The sequence below is a fragment of the Pteropus medius genome, unplaced genomic scaffold, assembly GCF_902729225.1.
Source record: "Pteropus medius unplaced genomic scaffold, Ma_sr-lr_union100, whole genome shotgun sequence".
Taxonomy (NCBI): domain Eukaryota; kingdom Metazoa; phylum Chordata; class Mammalia; order Chiroptera; family Pteropodidae; genus Pteropus; species Pteropus medius.
Genome location: NW_024352149.1, coordinates 3,138,733 through 3,162,855, shown reverse-complemented (window position 1 = coordinate 3,162,855; position 24,123 = coordinate 3,138,733). Strand labels below are relative to the sequence as shown.

Genomic DNA, 24,123 nt, shown 5'->3' with positions numbered 1-24,123 from the left:
TTGAGAGTGTGGCGGTCTATAGAACGTGCATGAATCGTCATGTGAGCATGTATGGTGTCTGGAGCAATGTTCTGAGTCTGACTGCCTGAGATGAAATCCAGGCTGTGTCTCTGCTCTTTACCTTGTCCAGGTTATTGAACTTTTTTGTACTTCAGTTTCTTCCTCTGCAAAATAGAGATTAACTACAACATATCCTCAGACTTTTATTGTGGGAAATAAATGAATTAATGCATGCAATTGCTTATAAGACTATTTTATACATAATGCACTTTTGGGGGAAGGAGGCGGATGATAGAACGTTTCCTCCTTAGGCATCGCCACCTTCCTTCTTTCCCCAAGAATAGCCATTTGGCCAAACTCCCTTAAGCTGTGCCATTTTCATAGCTCTCTGCTGCCCCCTGCTGACATCTAAATAATATTCTTAGTGTCACTTGGTTCCTTTGGCTTCAGGTTATTCCATTTCTTTTCTACGAAGACCCTATTTATTCTACAACCAGGCTGAAATACAGATTATTCCTCTAAAATCTCATGCCTCTGTGACTCAGCTTATGCTGTTCATCTAGCTGGCAGGCCCTTTTGCCCTCACATTGACCTGCATGCCCACTTCAAATGCCACAACACTCATGTTCCCTCTACAGAAGGTGCTCCTCCCACACCATAATTCCCCTAGGGCACATGACTCATTTTTCTCTGCACTGCAGTTAGTTTTGGACTAGTCTTACTGCCTTTTACCATTTAAATCAAAACAATGCCCTATTTTTCTCTGTAACCCCGGCAGCACCCAAGTCACACCATAATTTTCTCTTCACGAAGACATGCCCAGCCCGTACTTGTGCAATAAATGCAGCCTCACTATTACCACTCTACCCAGAGCTGCGTTATCTTTCTCATTATCTTTCATTTTAGCATTGCAGTAACCTCCTAACTAACGTCCCCAGACCCAGTCTGAGCCCATCCCAATCCGTTCTCTACATTGCAATCAAGGTGCACTTTTAGAGGAAAAAACAAAACAACAAAACAAGCAGTTACTTTGGCATCTCCTGGCCTCCCACTCTTTCAACTGCTTCTCACTGCTTTCAGATAAAGTCTAACGTCCTCATTGTGACCCAAATCCTGTAAGCCTCGCTTCCCTCATTCTCTCCGACCTGCGGCCACACTGGCCTCCTTCCAGTTCCTACAACCCTCTATGCTCTCCTGCAACCGGGGTTCATCACAAGCTGCTCTCCCTGCCAGGGAACTTCTTTCCCACTCATCCCCGACACCAACTCTTTCTTCAGATCTTAATTCAAACATTATTTCCCAAGACTGCCCTCCCTGACCCCACTTCATAGGTCCAATTTGCCTGTGCATGCTCTCATAGCAATATCTATGTATCTTTCTAACAACATACATAGTTTTAAATTTCTATTTGTAGTCATTTGATTAATGCTTGTCTTCCTTATAAGATTATAAGCTCCTTGAGGAGTTATGCCTGCCTTAATTCATTGTCGTATTCCCAGCCACCAGCATTATGCCACACACACAGTAGATACACAATAAATATATGTTTAATGAATAAACAAATCAAAAGACCCATGTTAAATAGAATTTTAGCCAAGGTGTCAAAAGATATATTAAACCTTTATCTTTATTCAATATCTATCATCCATAATTAGGTCAATTATAGACAGAAAGGTAGGTAGATAGGTAGATATGTAGTTAGGTAGGTAGGTAAGTAGCATGAGAGGGACAGAGGGAGGTAGATGATAGATAGATAGATAGATAGATAGATAGATAGATAGATAGATAGATAGACAGACAGACAGGCAGGCAGATAAGCAGATAGCAAGAGCTTGTCTGAAATGTATTCTACAAGGAGCCAGAAAGATTCTTATGACGCTTACCTTCAGTGCTCATATCTGGTGTCGGCATCCAGATGTAGACCAAGCCTTCTTCCTTGTATAGCTTAATCATAGTGTCCGGAGTCATGGGTTCTGGGTAGCGGTTACAGCCTGAGGAATTCTGTACAATATCCCATTCGGTCTGGAAATTCAGTACAGCTGTAATTCCCAATTCGTGCTTCAGTTTGATGGTTACATGTTCCACTTGGCGAGGGCAGCTACCCAGCCAGATATTTGGTAGAATTCTAGTGATAATAGATGGAGATCAGAGTTGCTGTATACAACATGTAGCATTAAAATGCGATTAACCTTTAAATCTGGCACAGGAACAACTGTATAAAGAATGTGAGCACCACTATTATTGAAAGAAAAAAAAAAACTGGGGAAACGATTCAATTAACTAGAATGCCAGAAAATAGGCATTAGCAAGCCAAATCTAACAATATATAAAAATAGGTCTACCAAGTTATACTTACATGTGGTTCAACATTAGGAAACCAACCAACATAAATACTGACAAATTAAAAAAGCAAAAGTCCTATAGTTATAGTAATAAATTCTGGAATACATTTGCTAAAATTCAGCAATCATTTCTGTATAAAACTCTATATAAAAATTTCAAATATTATGAGACCTTTTAAACATGCTGAATACCAGAAACTAACAATATTCTTTTAAATAAAATCAAAGTAAAGATTCTTTCCATTAGTATCTAATGTTGTTCTATGTTTCCTCGATGCTACAAGCTAACTAGAAGGAAATATAACTACCTATTAAAAAAAAGAAAACATTATTATTTTTTCAAGTATGATTCTGTATCTGAATATTCTAATTCAGGGGCCAAATCTTGAGAATCACTCTCTAAGAGATTCAACTACAAAGAATTGAAAATATTAAAGGTAAGATATCTGGATGAGGGAAAATATAGAAAAATTAAACAATTTTTCTCTGTACTTGTAATAGCCAGGTAGAAATGATGTGGGGTGTGGGGTATGAGGTGTATGTGTATTGGGGGGGAGTCTCATTTAAAAATTATCAAAATTAAAAAAAATGTAGAAATACATTTAACTAGAAAAAAACTATGAAATATTTTTGAAGGACATTAAAACAACAACAAATAAATAGACACACTGTGATACTGTGATTTAAAATACGAAATATATATTTGGTTTTCCTCCCTGGTTCTGGCACAGAGCTCCTCCGAAAACCCTTGGAATTTCTCAAGTGTTGGGAGACATGAAAGTGACTTTTATTATGTTAATAATGTGACTTTGGAGAGCTGGCTGGTTACCAGGAGACTCAACCATGTGATTAGAGGGTTGGAACTTTGGTCCCACCCTGGACCTCCTGGAGGGAATAGGGGATGAAGGTTGAATCATACATAACTATTTAAAGAAGCTTCCATAAAAAACCTAAAAAGACAGGTTTCCAGAGCTTCTGGGTTGCCAATCACGTGGAGACTGGAGACAGTACTTGGAAGGGGCATGGAAGCTCTGTGCCCTTTCTGCATGCCTTGCCCTGTGCATATCTTCCATCTGGCTGTTCCTGAGTTACATCTATTTATAATAAACTGATGGTCTAGTAAGTAAAATGTTTCTCTGAGTTCTGTGAGCTGCTCTAGAAAATTAATCAGACTCAAGGAAGGAGGGAATCATGAGAATTTCTGATTTATAGGCAGTTGGTCAGAAGTATAAGGTAACAGGCTGGACTTGCACTGGCATCTGAAGTGGTGAGGAGGGCCTCTAGGGGAGGGGGGTAAGTCTGGTAGGATGGAACCTTAACCCATGGAATCTGATGCTGTCTCTGAGTAGATAGTGTCAGAATTGAGTTGATTCGAGGACACCATGCTGGTGTCCAGAGAATTGCTTAAATGTGTAGAGGAATCACCCTCTCCACCACATGTTGGAATTGGATCCCAGAACCCAAAAGACATACCATGCTCTTTAATTGGAAGACTTAAATTATAAAATGTAAATATCATAAAAATGTAAATATCTTATGAATTAATATATAAATTTAATGCATATTATAATCTATAGTATATGGTATACATTGCCTTGTTCACCAATTATTTCACATGTGTACACTCCCTCCTGAACTAATGGATACTTTAAATTTTACTTGAATCACATCACCTAGAACTTCACTAGGTTCACTGGTTCGTTACAAGGCATTTAGACAATATTAGAGAACTCTATCACATTAGAAGGTACATATTACGGATGCTCACTAGTGTTCCCAGGTACTCCCTTTTAAGCACGGAGGACTAAACTTCCTCTCTACCTCAGTGTTAGACATCGTCATGTGACTTGTCTTTGTCAATAAAATATGAGCTGAAGTGACATGTGTCACTGCCAGAGGGACATATTTAAGACCGTATGCATGCTTCTCCACTCTCTCTTTCGCTTTTGCAATGAGCATGAAAGCACACGTGGATGCCGCGCTGCTGGAAGACTGAATGTGAAGCTACCTCGGGGAGGACAGCTGCCTTGTAGAGCTAATGGCTTATTGTGTTAAGCCAATTTTGGCATTGTTTGTTACCACAGCATAACCCGACTTGTTCAGACTAATATAAAGCCTAAATAATTTTTGCTTGAAGCCTCTAATATGCAGGAAAGAAATTGAGCAGATGGACTACACATTTATTTAGTAACTTTCGTTTTGAATTGAGAGCACTCATTCTCAACTAGAAACAATTTTGCTTCCCAGAAGATATTTGGCAATGATCCTGGAGACATTTTTGATTGTCGTATGGGGTGGCGCTACTGGCATCTAGTAGATTGAGACCAGGGATGTAACTAAGTGTCCTACATTGCACAGGACAGCTCCCCACAACAGAGAATTACCTCATTCGAAATGTCAGTAATGCAGATGTTAGAAAGCCTTGGTTTAGGAGAATAAAAGTGGAATCAAGCTCCTTAGATAGCTGAACAGCATGATAGAATTTTTAGTGTGGTAAAATGGAAAGGGCACTAAACACAAGCCAGAAAAATCTGAGTTCAGATGCCACTTTAGCACAATATTTTTAAAAGCCCTTGGTAGTAACTGTCTGACATTAGGCCAACTTATTTATCATCTCTGAGCCTTTGGTGTGCTCATCTTTAAAATGGGTCTAAAAATAATTCACAGGAATTTTTTTAAGGAGTAAACAAAATTATAAAAGGTATTGGAAAAGGACTGACACTAGTGGATGCCCAATAAATGCAAGTGGAGTTTATGTCTAGTTAATATAATTTACTTATTTTAGTAATTTATTCTGTATTGCAATGACTATTCAAATAACTTTTTATTGCTCTGTCCATTCTTCATTTAAATGCTGCAGAGTATAAAATATATATTCATAGAGATATATAAAGTGTAAATTAGAACGTTTGAGCCTACAAAGTAAGAAAGCAGAATCAGTATATAAAATCACATTGTGTTACTTAAAAAGGTGTTATTCTATCATCTCGTTCAGCTCTGGTCTTCAAATATATTTAAACTAACTGGGAACCTTAGGAAATTCAGAATAAGTCAAAGATAAACAGTTCCAAAGTTGATACTTTAACATATATATTTTCCACATCAATTTTTCAAGGGAAATAAGCCCTTGAAATGTATACCCACGCACTCTCACATACATATAAACATCAGTCTCTGTAAAAAATTATTTCTAATTTTAGATAATTATAAATTATCAAAATTTATAATTAATTATAAATTAATTAATTCTTCTTGTTGAAATGCCAGAAATTAGAATCCATGTTTAAGAAATGAGTATAAAACAATTTCTAAGTTTTTAAGCAAGGTGTTCTGAACCCAGGAGATAGATAACTAAAGATAAATTCTGAAAACAAGCACTGTACTGAGGAATAGAGAATTAAAGTTATAAAGTAAATTTACTGAACCGTTATATGGGATATGGAGACAAAATACTGGGCTTATTAGAAATATACAAATCGATGGATTCTGAATAATCAGCTGAAGTGTCCTTTATATGCACCCTATTTCAATCTGTTGTCTCTAATAGCAGGCGATATATTTCTAGTTATGTGATATACTAGAAGTAATAAGATGCATAATGTATTTTCCAAACAGTAATTAAACTTTTACTTATCCATTTAAAAAGAGAATAATTTGACACTATTAAAAATCAAATTGCACTCATCTTGTCTTAGTTTTAATCTTCTTTTGGTGTCCATGATACATTAAACAATTTTAAAAATCAGGATTTTTTTTTTAAAGATGAAAAGAAACTTGCTAAAATATAAGGAGTAAAAATCTTCTGTAAAGGTAGTTTTAATGAAAGGCATATCGAACTTCAAAGATATAATAAGGGAATAAAAAATATAGCTTATATTGTAAATCACATTGTAAAACTTCCAGAGAATAATTTTATGAATAACTCACTCTCTACCTTAAGTTATGTCGAAGCTTTCTGGCAGATTCGCCATAGATTATTTGGAAAGGTCAAAGAGAAACCACTGTACTAAATGGTTACGGACGCTCAGCCAACCAAGACCACAAGTTCTCAAACCTGGTTTTGTATTCAAGTCACATATGGTGCTCTTATTAAAACTTCCATTACCAGGGTCTACCCCACAGATACTCATAAAGTGGCTCTGGAGTGAGGTCTAAAATTCTGTAGATTAGTTTTCCTTAGAAATTAACCAGACTATGTATATTACATATGCAGCCAGATTCCAGAAACTCTAGCCTAGCAGGTCTCATTAAACATGTAGGAGCAGCTTAGATCTTAATACTCTTTTTAGTAGCAGTAAAAAAATATGGATGTGGGAGGACGTGGATTTGCTCAGCTCTACACATGTACATATAAAATTAAGTCCTTACCTTAATCCCAAAATAGTTTCAAGACTGCAAATGATTTCTAGACAGAGTAAGGAATGGGAAACAGTTATGAAAGAGTAGTTTTCAAAATGTGTGCCCGTGTGTTTAATGCATAGTTTCATCTCAAAAGTCAACATTAAATCTAATTCTGAGTCATGACAAATATTTAATATAGTTACATCTATTAAGAATGTACTCTTGTAGAAAAAAAAATTATTAACTTGGCTTTTGCCTATTGCCACTAAAATTGAACAAGATTGGATTTAAATAAAATCCATCCTAGGAATATTACAACTTGGCTAAAGTTGTAAAATGCATGGCTGAAATTTCTGAAAACTTACTTACTTGGACTGTAAATCGAAATCAATTTCATTCGCTTGAGTGAATCTGGATTTGTGGTTCCAGGTAATCACATCACAGTACTACAGCATTTGCTTCACCTGTCAGGCTAGGGCCAGTGGTAAAATGGCTACTGAAGCATAGGAATCAGAGCCGGCTTGCTATATCTCAGCTGTCAACAGAGGCCTCACTGGCAATAATGAGTACATCAGGCAGAATGTGCATCCACGCACTTTGCAAAAGGGTATTGGCAGGAGGAGGGGTGTGGAAAAGACAGGAGATGTCAGGAAACGAGACCATTATATGGACCCCACATCACAGGTTCTATCACGAATGGCCATGAGAAATGGCAGAATAACCTTTTCCTGAAGGTAAAAATTAGCGTTATTTTCTTGTCCATAGGAAAAAAAAATAATAAGAAAACCACAGGAATGATGACATCATTGTATAAATATAAGCTTTTGTTTATTTCTTATCACATCAAGAGACCATAACTATTGAAGTGCAGTGCCTCTTCTTAGCCACACAAACAAAGCACCGTTTCAAAAATGGAGAAAACAAATTTTGCTGAGGTTCTTTACAAAGAATTTAGGAGCAAAAATGATTAGCACATTTCCTAACTGGAATAACTGTGCTGCATTTATCTTATTTAATATCTTATGGTAAATTCAATATGAAATTAAAAAGTGATCTGGCTCTTAAATAACGGGTAAAGAACCAAAAGTCTAACAGTCTTGTAATTTGGATGTCATTAGTGAGAAAGCAAGAGAAGCATTAAAATCAACCTCCAGTAAGCTCCAAGCTTCATTAGCACATATAGCTCCTTCTGCAGAAAATTTGCCCCCTGGTGTCAAGTTTTAAGTTATTAATGCCAAACTTCTATCTCAAAGGGTACTTGTAACAGACTTCAGCTAAAGCCGAATAACTGCTCGAAGATGAATTCCAATTTAGAGAGTGATATAAATTAACTTCTTTATTAAAAAGCACTTTTATTATAGTTTGCTTATGGGTCATAGACTATAATGTATATATAGCACGTGTTAATTTCTATAAGTGCAGTTGGTTTCTTAGATTTTTTGGATGTGCTGTTATGTACTTTATAACCACGTGAACCAAATGTTTTGACACATGTTCTTTTATTTCCTATATTATAAAATGCCATAGAATTAAATTAATTATGAAGATCTGTTATCGGTTGAATTGTGTTTTCCCAAAATTTCTGTGTTGAAGTCTTAATCCTCAGTACCTCTGAATGTGACCTTATTTAGAGATGGGGCCTCTACAGAGGTAATCAAGTAAAAATGAAGCCATTAGGGTATGACCTACTCCACCATGACTGATGTCCTTATAAGAAGGGGAAATCCGGACACAAAATGTACAGAGAGAAGATAATGTGAGAATAAAAAAAAAAGACAGCCATCTACAGGACAAGGACAGAGGCAGGGAACAGACCTCTCCCTCACAGCCCTCAGAAGGAACCAACCCTGCAGACACGTTGATCTCAGATCTTTAGCCTCCAGAATGGTGAGTCAATAAATTTCTGTTACTTTAGCTGCCTACATTGTGGCACTTTGTTATGGCAGCCTCAGGAGATGAATATGAGGCTACATATTTGGACTTAGAAAATATACATTCAATCACTCAGATTCTTCAAATATCCATGCATCGGGTCCACTTAAAGTAAAGCATTTTAATAGATATTTTTCACCTTTCGTCTTGATGTTTGGAATTCTACAAGTACAACTCACATTTGGTTGTGGTGCCCAAATTGCCCTCTTATACTCAATACTACCCACACTCCTTCCTACGCTCATGTCCTTCAGTCATCATCTGAGCACCTCCAACACGAAGGAAGAGGTGACCAGGACCCCATGGACTATTTGTCTTCCTTCATGATCTAATAACTCAGTTCTAAAGTTCTGAGGTACCTAGTTTTGATAAATACAGTAGTCTTAGGACCTTTGCTTGGCTTTCAGAGAATGGACCTCAATGGAGAATTGCCTGAAATCTATAAAAGGACAGTCTCTCAGACTCATAACTTCTTAAGATCCTCGGTCTCAGAGAGTTTGGTTTCTTTGTTTTTGTGCATTTATTGCCCTGAAATTTGATTTACATTTCATATTGACAGATTATGGTGGTAAATAAAGCAAGCAGCATGCTTCACTTTCTTAAAGTCCGTCACAAGGTAACTCAAATATTGAGCCAAATAACTAGACTAGCAGCCTCAAATGGTTACCTTGAGACAAATGTCGACAAAATATTCCACTAAAACATCCTCTTGGCATGTTAATTTTGTTTCCAATACTGAGCATTCCTTGAAAATATAAAATGTGATCTTTGATATTTTTCCTCATTATGAACTTAAAAGGATTTGTTTGAAATTAATCACTTGCATAATAAATTAGGAACCACAGAAGATCAAGGAAGTAGTAAAAAATTAAACATGTGAATTTTTTTTTCTATTTGTTTTAAAGTCATTTCATCTATTCAATAAACATGTAATGATGTTTGCTTTGTGCCAGGCACTCAACAATCAATAGTGAGCAAGACAAAGTATGCCCTCATTTGAGCCTACATTATTTGAGGAAGACAGGCAATATGCAAATAAATATACAAAATTTTATACAAAAAGTATAAAATTTATAAAATTAATATGCAATGTGCTGTCAAGGACATAAACAGAGAGTTAAAATAGAGAACCATAGGGCAGCTAGAGTTCAGATAAGACAATCAGGAAGGTCCTCTCTGAAAAGGTGACATTAAAGCTAAAACCTGACTTAGGAAAATGAGCGAGACATAGAATGTTCTTATGGTGGGAAAGAGTGAGTTATCCCTTAGGGACTGAGAGAAACCAAGAGACATGGAGTGAGGTGAATGAGGAAGGAGTGTGGCATGGGCTAGAGAGAGAAGACCGTGTCAGGCTTTACTGATATGCTTGGGAATTTGAATAGTAATATAAAAGCAATGAAAAACCAATGTAGGATTTTTAAGTACAGGAGCGACATGGACTTATTTTAGTTTTTAAAAGGGAGGACCTTTTGGATAGTGATGGCTTGGGATACACTTATTGGTGCAGATAGAGAGAAGTGGACTAACTCAAAATGTACGTTAGGGGGGAAACCAACAGAACTTGTGCATTAATTGGATGAAAGCGTTGAAGAAAAGAAAAGATTCAAAAATGACTCCAAGTCTACTAATGTGATGTTATCGTCTACAATTTCTTAAACAGGCCTGGCCTCAATGAAGCCTATATCTCTAGGTTTTTCTCCTATATATTTTTACAAGTTTCAGATTAACTATTATTTATTTACTAGGCATGATGCTAATGGCACCCATATGCCTAAAGTCTTGATGATATCAAACTATCCAATTCAAACTTCCTTTCAGTTTTCCACTCAAATCTTTATGTCCATTATGGAAATGTTAATAAGGTAGGGTTTTTATTAGTGTAAGAATTTTTGTACAGAGGCTACATTGCCCATCAATTAGATTTAACTCATATTCAGGAAATATCTATTATAGACAAAGTGGTACAAAATGGAACTGGTTTACTTATTTAATCAATTCACTAAAGAGGTATTTCAAAAATTTATTCTTTGCTCATGTGGGTCTTTATTTCAGCTCTAGACCAAAAATGAATTTAGAAAACAAGAGAGTTAGAATATGAAAAAAATCATGATTTTTCTTCTTTTTTATGTTATTTCTTCATCATTGCTAACCAATCATTTGATTTATTGAAACACAAGGAATTCTTGGTGTGAAAGGGGATTCTATTAAGTACTTTAAGCCATATTAGGTGTTTTCATTATAATTTTATTTACCAAAAAAAAATCATTTGGGATAGTTCTATGGTTATTACTCATCTAGACCAATGCTTCTCAAATACTAATGTGTGGATGAATCATCTGGGGATCGTGTTAGGATGTAGATAGTGATCGAGGAAATCTGGATTGGAGTCTGAGATTCTGCATTTTCACAAGGTCCTCTGTAATACCAATGCTTCTGGCCCTAAGAACACACTCTGGGTAGCAAGGAACCCTCTAATACACACAACACTCAGGTACATTGAAAAGTAAATAAAACACATCTGGTAGGGCAAACAAAAAGACAAGCATTTGATCTCTATTGTCTATGCTAATATCAGAGGCCCAAAGCTAATCCTTCAGGGACACTTGCTATTAAAAAAAAAAAAATTCTACTAATTACAGAAAACTCTAAAATCTCTTTAGCCCTCTTTCTTGATTTCTCATCTGCAGGAATCCAAATGGTTGTGTTTACATAACAACCTTCCTAGGTTCTAAAACGTTCCTCTTTTCTCCTTGTTTACAGTGCTCATCGGCCTCTCGATGGGAACCTAAAATTCCCTTTTGTGTTATATTTTAAGATACGCAGTTTGAGATTTTACATATATATGCTGAATATTGGGAAAATACACATAAGACTTGAAATTTATGGGACACCTAGGAATTTAAATGGTTGAGAACTCTGATGCAATTAGCAGTGTTGCACTCAGAGGTGTCAGAAATTAGGTAAGGATTCAGAAAGGCAAACAATAAACACCTTCTCTCCCCTGTGAGATGTGAGTACTTGGGATGGCAAGGACAAAGAGAGATAGATGCACAACTCAAAATACTGTAATATCGGGACTGCCAAAATCCCCGGGACATTTTGCTTCTTTCATTCAGCTTGAAGTTGGGGCACATATAGTTTATTTGACGATGCCCAGAGAGAAGTCATGACAGTCAGTAAGCCTTCCTACGGATGTGCAAAGCAAAAAGGCCTCTGTTTTCTTTAAGTTACACAGATGCTGAGGATCCAGAGAAATGGAAGAAACAGGCCAGGGTCAGTCATGCTCGGTCTAGTCAATATATTTCTAACTAGGAAAGGTCTTAAATAGTTGGACACGTATTCCAATACAAGTCACAAGGAGAATTAAATACCAATCATATCCACACTATAACTGTCGTATTAAAATTGGTAAATCTCAAATAACTCTAACTATCATGAAATTGCATTCAGTTATGCGGAGCTCTTCTATGCACTTAATTCATTCTGCCATAGACTTTCACCATACAGTTTTATTAAAGACCATCCAATCCACTGAGCATACTTAAATTTCTATTCATTGGAGTGTTTAACTGGTATAAATTGATCTTCAATTTTTTAAGTTAAAGTTGCCTCTTTCATGTTTCATAGCCCAGGACAGTCGCCTCCACCTTGTGCGATGTGAGTGCTTATATAGTTTCGAGATATTTTTCAGGAAAACTATTCTGTATTTACAACTAGGGTTATATGTGTGGAGAAATGTTTAGATGTCAAAAATTTTGAAACATATCAGATATCTAAATCATCTGTCCCTTAAATAATATCCATAGGCTCCTATTGAGAATTAAGTCCAGTAGCCAGAGACCCAACACCTATCAAGTCTCAACAGACACAATTTAGATTTCACAGAGACAGTTTGAATATACTTTCTATCTCTGTCTCAAATTACACTACTAGGAGGTAGCACGTATTATTGATCATTTCCATGATCTGACATACTCCCAGTTTACTCTTATATGCTTATTTCCTTTATAATCTCGGTGTCCTCTATAAGTGTTTCTCAGAGTTCCAAACTCTGGTCTCTATTCAATTTACATATTCTTCATCTTACTAATATACATTGCCATCTATAATTGCCATTTACATGCTGGTAAGTTACAAATCTATTGCCTTGGCTCAGACCTCAATGCTTTATTGGAATTCTCTACTCAATGTCCAATAAGTATCAACTGAACTCTTCAGCTTCTTCCACTTTTTGCTCCCTACCCACAAACTTAATTCTCTTCTATTGTTCTCGATCTTTATAAATTGTGCCACAAGCTCCCTAAGTCAGGGAACTTTTCTGAATACTTTCCTCCTCCTCTCCCACAGTCAAGAAATAGCTGTAGAATTTATCCTCTATTCTCCATTACCATTACTTTTCTTCATATCCTCAACACTTAAGAAGCGAATTACACCAATAGCTCCTTGAGACCTATCTGAGACCTCATAGTCTGTCTCCCATCAACCGTGAAGCTAGAGTGATCTTTCTGAAACACAAATCTGATCATATGACTCACTACCTAAAATATTGAGGTGACTACCCATCACTTTCAGATGAAGTCTCAAGTTTTTGGCCAAACCCTTTGGAAAATGACTCCACCACATGTCTCTAATCTGCGTCCCACTCTTCTCCTGATGTGTCATGCACTCTCCCTTTCCTGCCTCTAACCCTGCTATTCTTTTTGGACTGCATTTTCAGTGCTCATCTATTCGATTAAGCCTACTTAATCTTCCCTGATCTCCGCTGGCTCACTTTGCTCCTCCTCTTTTGTGTTCCTATAACATGTACAAATGATCACATACCTTTATTTTACTCTAGCCTCTCTGACTCTGAAATGTTGATTTTACTGAGCATTTCCTCCTCTGTACTGGGAGCTGCTTGAGAAGAATGTCTTATTGATCACCATATTCCCAGAACTTAACATCATAGCCAGCATATAGTTAGCACTTTAAAGCAAATAGGTAATTGAATGAATAATAAGTGAATGAGTAAATCAACAACTATAGAAATGTCTTTACTAACTCAAGCTACTTGGTTCATTCAACTATCATCAATTGAACAACGTTCCCACGACTTTTTCAAAACTGGTGAATACTTTTTTCAACTGTGTTATCCCAAAGACATATGTGTTAAACTACTATTTGAAATTAGTTCAAAATAACCTTCTCTGCAGACAAATGTGAAAGCTGTTTTTAGCCAGAATATAAATTGTGTAACTCAGCATGTTTCCTTTTTTGCCTGAAATGCCAGAAAACTTAAAGACAAATTTGGTATTCAGTAGTAGTAATTAGACCGTCTCAAGTCCCTGATAATTTCTATTCCATTTGCTCTTATAGATGGTCTATTTGTATGTAAGTTCTTCTACTGTACATGATTTCTTTTCTAAATTCTTCTATAATAAATTATTATGTGTGTAAGTAGACAGAGAATGGTGCCAAAACCTAACCCTCTAAAATACTTGTTTCTTCCACAGTAGGTCCCAGACATTAACCAGCCACATAAAAGGTACAGACCAGACTCTGTTTGAGCCATAAAGACTTGTCGCAATCTATCAGAATCTATAAGTTTTTTGGTCAGTCCGGTTTTGCAGTTATGTATGTCAGTCCAAAGGCCTCACTCACATAAAACTGATTGAACATAATAGCTGCCAGTACAATTTATCTGCAATAATAAAATTCCACTCAGGTTTGCAATGTGGTCACATTTTTCTTAATTATAACCCATGGACCATAGTCATAAGTTTTGTTTCATGACATGTAGTATTTTAAATGTTAGCCGTAAATGCAAATGGACAAATTTAGCAGACAATAACAAATGTGATTTTACAGTAGTGATTCGGAATCTTGGCTACATGCTAGAATCTCTTGGAGGTATCTGTAGAAACACTTATACCAGATCCTCAATTAAAACAGACGTCTGAGGCAGTGGGGTTGGGCCCAGTATCATTTTTGTAAGCATCCCAAATGATTCTAATGATACAGAGCCTGAGAAAGAGGTCAGAGTTGGAGATAAAGACCTGTCATCTTTCCCTTGATCGGGGATTGCCTGACAGATTTTTAAAAGTGAAAAGAATTCTGCCTTTTAAAAATCAAACTGTATATTTACCCATTAAGTGAAACTGCTTATAAAACCTGAATGAAAAGGGGAAATTAGAAGTGATTACTCATTTTTAAAAGGATTTTCTGTCTTTATAAAAGATTAATTTAAGCATTTCTTCAAGTACCAGGTAGTGATTTAATTGATTTGTAGACTTAATCTCAGTTATTAATTATGCTTGCGACCTTTGCAGAGTCACCATAATCTCTCTAGACTTTTCTAATGTGTAAACTGAGAGAACTGGATTAAAGAAGCAATTTCTCAGCGCACACTATTTCACAGAGGTGTCTAGATGTTATGAGGAGGTGGAAGGGTGACCAAGGGCACAGACCCTAGAGACAGGCTGCCTAAATTTCAGTCCAGGCTCCACTAATTATCTTCCCTTGGGCAGATGAATTAACCTTTCAGTGCCTCAGTTTCATCTACTATAAAATGGCATTAACAGTCCTACATACCTTGTGGGGTTGTAAGATTAAGTGAAATTATCTATGTAAAAGCATTTAGAACAGTTCCAGGCACACAGTAAGAACTATTAAAGCATTAGTCATTGGTCTTATTACTAATATTTATACCCCATCCCCTGCCCCTAAAAAAGTCAGGGCCTTGAGGATGCTAATGTGTTGGTGAACTTTTAAGAAGGGGACAGACACATCGTGTAGCACTTCAAACATATATATGACCAGTTAACCTTTGGTTTCAGGAGAACAGCTCTCTGTGGAGCATGCTTTGGAGAAAACTGACAATATGATGTATGTCCCTTTCAACGCTAGTATGGTACAATTCATCTCAATGTGTTAGAGACTCAAAAACTTATGGCACGTGGGCCAAATCCAGCCCACCATCTATTTTTATAGATAAAGTCTTCATGGAACACTGCCATGCTCATTTGTTTACATTTGTCTAGATCTACTTTCGCTCTATAACCAAAGAGGTGAATAGCAGCAATAGAAATTATATGCCCCACAAAGCCTAAAAAATATACTGTCCGACCCTTCACAGAAAAAGTTTTCCAATCCCTGCCTTAGATGCGTAATGTGCTGGGAAGCCCAAGTGGGAATTTCTATCCCATTGACCCAGCTGGCTGGAGGGAGAAAGGAGACAGTCATCAGTGTGAGATCCAAGGAGTGTGGCTATGGGGGTGGAAGGGCCTCCAGGCATGGACTGAAAAGAATAAACAGTGAGGATCACAGAGGAAGAGAAGCCGATGGGTGAAAAACAGAAAACGATGGAGAAACAGAAGGTGACCTGAAGGCCTTGACCCTAGTTAAAGGCATTCATGTAGGACGGACACTTTCTCCCATCGCCAGTCTGCACATTCTCCCCAAAATATGAGATTTCCTTTATAATTACTAGCATTAATCAAATACAATACTGGAAAAAATTGTTGTGTTACATTATCTGATTCTTATAGGATAGGTATCATCATCCTAATTTCATTGATGAATAAATCAAGGCATGTACAGTTTAAGCAATTTCACCATCCTGAACCAATGGTTGAGCATGTAGACAAACCTAGTTTTAGTGTCTCAGATTTTCTGTGATGCCTCAACTGAAGTTTTTCAGTTCTAGAACTTCTCTTAAATGCAGAGAAGTGCTGCATAAAAATCTGATGACCAGGATTTCTTAGGCACTGTGCAAAGTAATAGTTTATCACTGGGCAAAGCTTTACTATTTCTACCCATACTAATAATCTATTGCTCTCTACAAGTTTAGCTCTTGGGTGGAGTGGTGATGGACAGGCAAGGTGAGGTAAGGAATCTGTCTGCATCCTGCATAGATAGCAACACTGATGAAATTTGTCTTACCAAGAAAGATAAAGACGGGGATTCATTCAATGTGAACGGAAAAGAAGCTTACTAAAGAATAGACAAAAATGCACTGTTTGAAATGGCAGCTGCAAACCTTATCTCTGATAGTCCATTGCTACAAAGACTAGTCAGCTTTTCTTAGCCAAATGTGAATTAGAAGAAATATAATTTAGTGTTTAGAAAATATGCCTAATTTACCACCGAAGCTATACAATTTGTCTCGAAGTAAGGAATTCTGCATCAGCTTTTTAAAATGATGGTGATTAAGTAGACTACAATATACATCCAATGTTCTTTTCTTTTCATTATTTGTGGCACCCTGATGAAAAGTAATTATGCTGTGGTGAATTTTCCTCTTAGATATAATTTGGACCACTTATCTGAGATTCTCAGAGGGAGCTGACTTGACAACTAAGAGAACACCTGTTTCTAGCAATGTAAAGGAAGCTTTCCTTTTCCTCTGCTTAGCAAAGCATAGCATTTCTGCAGCCAGAAATACTGAGTGATGTATTAATGAACTGCCTTCTCCATCCAGCCAATTGAATCAGGAATTAAATGGTGTATTTTTTATATTTACATCAAGAAAAAAGAATGGTCATGAATACAAAATAACCAAAGGAAAAGGAGTATGGCAGTGATCGAGAGTGCTTAGCTATACTGATGTCCACCCTGTCAACCAACATACCTGCAATTAGTATGTCCCTTGGCTACCCAGATGCTTTAAAAAAAATCTCATAATTTGGGATTCTGTTATTTTATTAAATAGGTCAAAAGAGATCTGTAGAAAATGTGTATGTTTTATTGTTTCCAACGCACGCTGTGCATGTGAAAGTTCTATCCATCTTCTTCTCAATGCCATTAAAAGTAGGCAGCTGGCATGATAGGAGTCACAAAAGGAAGATGGTCCCATGGCTTTACTAAAACACCGAGTAATTCAATTTTCTGACTAGGGCCCATGAAGCTTCAGGTATACTTTTAAGAGGCTTTATTTGTTTCTTTTATACTGCTTTTACTGTGGCTTTTTCATCATGTTTTAACAAGCATAAAAAAGCACTTTAGCAAATACAACCGTTTGATCTCATTATATTCTCGAGATGAACATCAACAAGGAAAATAAGTATTGTACCAGAGATGTAAAACTCCATTTAGGTGGATATAGTGAAAATCACTTAATGGACTTCAAAGAAATTTGTTTTTCTTTGCCTTTACTTTACCAACCTTTTTTTTTTTTTTTTTTGCCTTTACTAATTTTCTGAAGGGAAATGCTGCAACAAGTTATCTTGGTTGTTTATCATTGTAACACATTAAGATTTTTGTGCCCTATAATTGTTTAAAAGTATTTGCAAAACTGAGCACATAAATTTTAAAAACCTTTCTACCAAAACGTAATATGTATTAAAAATGTAATGTTCGATAAATTTTTTACAGAGTGAATATATCCATATAGACAGTACCCAAATCTGGAAAAAAAAGTTCTTTTCCTACTTCTTTCTAGTCATTACAAGAAGAACCACTATCTAGATTTATGACACATAGATTAGTTTTGCCTGTCACGGTGGGTTCGTGAACTTCTATTATCTTGCTTAATCTACAAACAGAAACAAAGACATGGAGATATGGGGCAATTTATATAATGCCATGCAACTCTTAAAGAACTAAATCTAGACTTTTCATATAATATGCTTTCCACAGCATTGTCTGCTATCTCTAAAAGCCTTCCTAATAACCAGTGAAAACAGAACTCCATATGACAAGCCTATCATTTTTGTATGTTAATTTCTGTCAGCTCGAAACATAAGACTTAAAGGATGCACCCCCTGAAAAATCTTTGTCCAAACTAGACTTCTGGTATTGTTTCCACGGACCTCCAGGACACTCTTCATCTAGATAAGCAGATTAAACACATGAAAAGGAAGGAAGACACGAGATGCACGACAATCTGTCAGTTGATTTTTTTCCACGCAAGTCGTAGCTTCCGTGATCAAGGAAAAAAACAATCCAAGGAACGCTTCAGTAATTTTGGAGTGTGTACTCAACACCCAGGCTTTGAAATAGCTTGCAGGAGTATAAAAGTAAATAAGATTCAGTCCCTCACAAAACAGTGACACCAGTCCTCTAAAATAATATTTGGGAGGTACAAGTCATAATTTATTTTTGAATTCGTGAAATGAAATGACTTCAACAATAATAATAATAATTTAAGATCTAAAGAACCCAAATTTGTAAGAAATATGGTACTTTATGAGGATGTTTCTTGTTAGGCTTTAGACCTTCCTAAAGCTTTAAAAGAGAAATGTGTTAGGGATTGGCATAGCTAAAAATCTTTTGGTTGGTATTTCTACTGAACTAATCCTGATGCAACCAAAAAAACTACTGAAAAAAGAAGAGAAAAGAACATTGGCATTTGCCTATTCAAAAATGGTTTTAAAGTTACAAATACATAAATTTATGATACTGAAATTTAATACTATGTCATAAAGCAGGACATAAGCTTAGTCCTTAGTATTAGGAAGGTGTTTTTAAGGTTGCTATTACTGGATATCTTTAGCTTTTTGACCCAAAAATGCAGTCTGAGGGTTCCGCTGAAACCTATTTTTCTTGTCATATTGGAAAAGGAAATGTTCAGAGAAAATCTAGAAATCTATTAACATGCAACAGGGTAGAGAAATAACCAGTTAAAGCATTAGATTTCAAATGTCTATTAGGTTGATAAAAGTGAAGCCACAGAAAACTCAATAAATGCTGCTGTGGAAATCTCAGAAAGAATGATGAATTTGGTCACATTCATGTGGCCAAATAACACTTTCAAAAAACCATATGTAGTAAATACAGGAGTTCTCTTCCACATCCCCTAATTTTAATGTCTGATAATTAGTGTTTATTTTCATTATGTTTTTTATAATGAGACAGTTTAGGACAAGGACAATAGTCCTTAAAATCAAACAGTCCTGCTTTTGAGTCCCGGTTCTGCAAATTACTGAATACATTAGTGTGGTTAATGAATTTAACTTCTCTGTGATTTAGTTTTCTCATCATTACAATGGGGTTATTAATACCTGGATCACATAGTGTTAGAAGAATAACATGAAAGTGCAAATAGTTACCTAGCATAGTATCTAGTAGCTAGTAGATGCTCAATAAAATTTTATTCACTTTCTTATGTTGTTTTTTCTACTGTTTTCAGGTATTTTCCTGATACTCATGAACTAAGAAAAAAATATATATATATATATGATAGAAGACTAATTAAATATTAACATCTTGTAGTTCCATTTTTAATAAAAAATTTCGACATCTAAAAGTAAATTCATTTCCAGGAAAAATTACAGCATAGACACAGGCTTGCGAAACCTGCCTCTCCAAACCAAACACACATACATACACACACCAGTCAAAATATCACCAGGTCTGCAACTAATAGAAGAGCTCGACTTATACTATTAACCTCAAGAAATGGTCAAAATGTAAAACCATTTGGATCAAATCAAAAGAATCAGCACATTATGTCAGCATTTAATCATAGCAATAGCCTATTACAGTAAGTTTTATTACTATCTTTAGCTTACAGATGTTTCATAGCAGTTAAATATTGTACCCAAAATCCTACTTCTAAGAAGTGGTAAATCTGATATTAAAACCTTGGTAGCCCAACTCAGAGCACATGCTTTTAATGTGACAACATAGAGACTGAAATTAATTAGAAAATACAGCAAAAACAAACAAACCAACACACAAAATAGGTACATATGTGCTCTGGATTCACATCAGGCTGACCAGATACCGGCCTTAGGTTAAAAGGCTATCTACATCCCTCCTGATTTGTCACAATGAGCCTTCTGGGAGCCTGAAATCCTGGGCGGGATTAGCTCAAACAAATCATTAGCTGGCTGAGTTCTACAAAGTAGATGTGTCTGGGTTCCTCAAGACCATTTCTGGTTCAGTGATTTGCTAGAAGATTTCATAGGACTCAGCATATAAGTGTACTGACAGTGAGATTCATTACACTGAAAGGATACAAAGCAAAATCAGCAATGGAAAAGGTAGATGTGAGAAGTCCAGATAAAACTGGTTGCAAGCTTCCAAGAGTCCCCTCCCAGGGAAACTGCACAGGACGTGTTAATTCTTCCAGCAAAAAGCTGAGACAATACATGGAAATTGTTGTCTACCAGGGTAATTCATTAGACACATTGTTTTTATTGAGGGCTGGTATGCAGCACCGTCTGCCTAGCATGTACCCAGATTCTAGACTCCCAGAAGACGGGCAAGTGTTAGGCATAAACACATTCTTTGCACCTTTTAAGCACAGTGAGGCACCATTATTATTTTGGGATAGTTGTGTATCAGCACAGGGGACCATTTCCTAGCCAAATTCCCAGAGAACAGCAAAAAGCCAAGCTTGCACAATTATACTTCTCACAATTAGTTACTTCCGAAGAACATTCTCTCTGATTGCCAATGACACATGGTCAGACTCTCTGGCACTCTAGAGAATCCAAGAAGGAAGACGGCATTGTGCCTGCAGGTAGCCATGCGAAGACTTCGTAGCAATTCAGTGGTCTCCTCCACCCCACTCCCTGGCACCACACAAAACCTACCCATGAGTTCCAAAAGTTTAGATAAGTTCCTAGACGGCAAATGATAATGAGCCATTAAAGTTTCTGAAGTCCATCATTCAATCAACACATATAACCATTAGTCATGTGCAAGGCATAGTGTTAAAAGCAGTGACTGAATATGAGCTGAATTCAGACATATATCCTGCACTGAAGTTAACAGTCTTCTTAGGGGAACGTTAAGATGTCCCATTAAATAACTTTCATATAAAATAAGAAGTGATCAATTACATAAGCAAAGTGTAGGCACCAAGTTGGGAATACAGCAGTGAATGAAACAGACAGGGTCTCTGCCCTCATTGCCAGAGAAGCATCCATGGGAGAGGGGGCTTGATCAATTTCCAGATATGTCAGCATGATGACACGATGTCAACATCGTGGAAAACAGTTGACGTTGTTATAGTGCTATTGCCAAAGAAGTTGTATGTAGCTGGATGAGATAATTTCTTGACCCATTATAACTATTTATGCTCTTACTCGCAGAATGCCATGCACAGTGTATAAAGACTTAAAAAAAAAAAAAATCCCTGCTCTACGAGGCTCTTTGACGCTCCTTTCACAGCCTGGCAGCATGAAATTTGCCCAATCTTATAGATAAAAATGGTCTCAATTCAATGTTGTACTGCTAAGGGCAAAATATTCTTTTGGTCCTTATGTTTATTAACTTTTTTTTTTTAGGAAATGCTAGAATTTTTTTCACTGTTCACTAATAAAATAAGGTGGACTTGTTTTAGAGAATGGCTGCAATAGGTTTAGAATCAACAATAAAATTAAAAGAGTAAGAAACTACAATATACAAAAGAAATTCTCCATCATTTTTTTTTAATTTGAGAAATTGAATTCTTCTGATTTTTTTTGAGGCATGTATAATTTTTTATGTAAGCTATGCTTCCTGTCTGACAAGATTTATTCTCATCATTAGGTTGTACTTAGTTTTTCTTCCTGAACTTTGCTTTTTCTCATTTACATTCTTCCCTACTCCCTTTCTTCCTTTACTCCTTCTCCTTCTATGCTGACTTCTCTTAAGCACTTGATCGATAATCAGATATCTGACTTGCAATATAAGTAGCATTTTTGTAAGAACTTGTTTGGTCAGTTGAGGTCTGAAGCTGCTACAGGACAGGTATTTATTAGAAGTCTAGCATCATGGAGGAGCCTTTTGTTAAGATTTTCAAGTTCGTTTTGAGGACCAATTTCATACTCTAATCAAGACTGTCATTTCACTTTTAAAACAGCAGAAGATTTACAATCTCTGTCCCCAGAGTCTGCTGGACTGACTGACACACAGGCACTCAAGTGATGCATCTTCCTGGGCTGCCCTTCGACTATGTCCTAAGTGGATAAAACCAAATTCCGTCAGCTTAGTAGACCATAAGTCTGTTTGTTTCTTCAACTCTCTGGAATAAAACTTCATTTCCCTAATTTTCCTCAGTGCACTAGCTACCTTTTTGTGCATTCTACGCTTACTATTTTGATTTTCCCTCAGGAAAGCTTTTTGCATTAGTAAGAAAGGAGCCCAGGAGAAACATCTTTAAATAAGTTGAAGAAATTAGTCAATGAGATGAGATACTTTAAGCCAAAGTTGGATATTAAATACTATCTGCATCTTTCCAAATGTGAAGTCATATTTTACCCTCTCTTTATTTTGAATTTTATTTATAGATATGTTCCATTAAATGACTGACCTGTTTTGCACTTTATAGCATTTTTAAATTTACAGGCTCATTTTTAATGAAGATCTGCAGTTTGGATTCACTGTTTACAACACAGTAGATGACTTCTGCTCCCGCACTCATGATTTCTCTTTATTACAATTGCTAGAACTCTCAGAGAGTTTCAGAGAGTTACTTGTTTCTTATTTTTATTTCTAAAAACAGAAATCTCAGCAGATGCCTTTCACTTCTTTTTATTTAAAGTACAACTAAAAGATTTCAGTCTTATTCTATAATGGCATAGTACACTGAATTCCAGATGAAAGTTATGTTGTTTTCATTAAAATTCCATTCATAATTAAGCAATAAAAATCTACTTTGGGATGACATATACATTATAATACTATTTCAAAAACCTAAATATGTAGAAAAATCTATTTTGACCTGTATAAGTTAAAGGAGTTAGAAGCCACAACAGTTTTCTAAATTCAAAATCCAATGGTTTTGATTTTTAATGAAATTAATACCAACTCTTAATTTTGCAATGGATTCAAAGCCTTTGTATAATTTTTTTACTGTCCATTTTCCCATTGTGTTTAGAAATACTTGTTTCTAGGCTTAGATACTTTCCTTATACAAATGCCAGACAGATTTTTCAGACTGGAGTGGGTGGGGGCAGGGGGAAAATAGTTATACCTCCTACCTGTCTAGGCTCTCCAGCTGGGCCTCTGCACATTAGTCTAATGAAAGACAGATTAACAAAAGCAGGGCATATGACTTTATCTTACATTAATATATATTTATTTAATATATGTTTGCATGGCATGGGGGCTTCGTAAGGAAATGCGGACCTGAAGGAGTGGTTAAACCTGAACGTTTTTATAGCAAGTGTGAGGATGGGTGGGAAATCAGTGGGAATACGTGGGAAGACAAAAGGGTGTGAACCAGGGGCAGAAAACAGAGAAACTCATCGAGGCCTGTGCACTTGCGCTCCCCTCAGTCTCCAGAGAAAGGCTGCTCATGTCCTTCGAGTAGAGGGAGAGCATCTGTGACACGAGGCTCTTATTACCTGTGTTAAGGGTGGAAAATTTTCAAGTGAGCAAACTAGCTAAGTCAGCTACAGGGAAGAAATATCTTTAGATATCAGAAGTTGTCCTACTTGCTTGTGTGTGGTTTAGGAAGTGTATTGTATAAAATATGTAGATGGCCAATGTCTGCTTCTGTAATCCATTTACTTGTTAATTAAGGGTGTTGTTCCGGGCAAAGATATGCTAACAGCCAACTTCCACTTCTGTAATCTGCTGGCTTGTTCAAGAGACC

At 36.3% G+C, this 24,123-nt stretch overlaps 1 protein-coding gene across 2 annotated transcripts in view; it reads right to left on the bottom strand.

Annotated features, from left to right (window-relative positions):
• EPM2A (EPM2A glucan phosphatase, laforin) overlaps nucleotides 1-24,123 on the bottom strand; it is a 72,478-nt gene that overhangs the window by 8,238 nt on the left and 40,117 nt on the right. For both annotated transcript variants that reach the window (XM_039846971.1, XM_039846972.1), the window contains one exon: nucleotides 1,884-2,125. In XM_039846971.1, the coding sequence (XP_039702905.1) occupies nucleotides 1,884-2,125 (242 nt within the window). The remainder of the gene's footprint in view (nucleotides 1-1,883; nucleotides 2,126-24,123) is intronic.